Raw genomic sequence first — 1,428 nt, forward strand, 5'->3', positions numbered from 1 at the left:
ATGGCATTCACGTTAGCGGAACTCGCAATATCTTAATTCAAGACTCTGTCATCCGTACTGGTAAATATTATTGAACCAACTTAATATAAACTGCTGTCTTGACATTCGCATGCAAATTAGTGAATTAATTAAATATGGGTTACAAAAGGTCTGAACGTTTGTTCTGTTTATAATACTTACTAATAAAATATTCTTGTATCAACATTTACATTGAAGTCGACATTTATTGAAGCTGAAAGAGGATTGTTACATATTAATTCTGTTCATTATTGACTCTCTCACTCTAGAAATATTGTTTATTTATTTGGTGGATAATAAATAGTAATGTGTTGGGTTTGTTTTTGGTGATGAAGGTGATGATTGTATATCGATAGTGAGTGGGTCAGAGAATGTGAGAGCGACAGGCATTACTTGCGGGCCGGGTCATGGAATCAGGTCTAACCATCTCTCTCCCTAATTTCACCTAAATTTTTTGTTTTTATCTTATTTTAAGCATCATACTATGTGCAACATTCTGTATTATTTGTTGGAAAACTATCAACTAATCTTTATCAACTTCAATCATAGAATTCTAAAAATGCCCATCTTTTTTTTTTTTTTAATGAGAAAAGGATATATGATGCATGCTCAAGATTTTATGTTGCTAGAGCTATTAAAATATTTACTAAGACGATAGATGCAATGTTTTTAAATGGTGTTAAGCGTTCTAGCACAAGCATTTTTATTTGGAATCACTTATACTTTTATTTTGGTGTCTTGTTTTTTACATGAAAATAGCATTGGAAGTTTGGGAGAAGGTAACTCAGAAGCATATGTTTCAAATGTGGTAGTCAACAAAGCGACTCTTATAGGAACCACTAATGGTGTGAGAATCAAGACTTGGCAGGTAAATTATCAATATCTTTTGTTTTATAAAAAAATTGTTACTATGAAAAAGAAAAGAAAAAATATGACTATTATTATTAATGTATATATCAGGGAGGACGTGGAATGGCAAAGAACATCATATTCCAAGACATCATAATGAAAAACGTTACAAACCCAATAATCATCAACCAGGACTACTGCGACCGTGTTGAATCATGCCCCGAACAGGTATGAAACAAAATAAAAACGAAATTCACATCAAATAATATAACAAATGTTTTCAACACAACTAGAGTTATAGTCAGTAGTAGTAATAATAATACTGAGATGGAACACGTGGCAGAAATCGGCCGTCCAAGTGAGCAATGTGTTGTACAAAAACATACAAGGGACGAGCTCAAGACCGGTAGCTGTGAACTTTGCGTGCAGCAAGAGCATCCCATGTCGAGGAATTTCAATGCAAAACGTTAAATTGGTCGACCAAACCCAACAAGATGTCTCCAAAGCTTCTTGCTCCAATGTGAGGTTGAACACCCTAGGAAACGTTTCTCCTCTTTGCAA

At 33.9% G+C, this 1,428-nt stretch overlaps 1 protein-coding gene across 1 annotated transcript in view; it reads left to right on the forward strand.

Annotated features, from left to right (window-relative positions):
- Positions 1-1,428, forward strand: part of LOC104703820 (polygalacturonase QRT2-like) — a 3,436-nt gene that overhangs the window by 812 nt on the left and 1,196 nt on the right. Inside the window, exons 4-8 of the mRNA XM_010419899.1 lie at positions 9-60; positions 354-435; positions 778-886; positions 979-1,095; positions 1,211-1,424. Of these exons, the coding sequence (XP_010418201.1) occupies positions 9-60; positions 354-435; positions 778-886; positions 979-1,095; positions 1,211-1,424 (574 nt within the window). The remainder of the gene's footprint in view (positions 1-8; positions 61-353; positions 436-777; positions 887-978; positions 1,096-1,210; positions 1,425-1,428) is intronic.

This window comes from Camelina sativa, chromosome 1, assembly GCF_000633955.1.
Source record: "Camelina sativa cultivar DH55 chromosome 1, Cs, whole genome shotgun sequence".
Classification (NCBI taxonomy): Eukaryota; Viridiplantae; Streptophyta; class Magnoliopsida; order Brassicales; family Brassicaceae; genus Camelina; species Camelina sativa.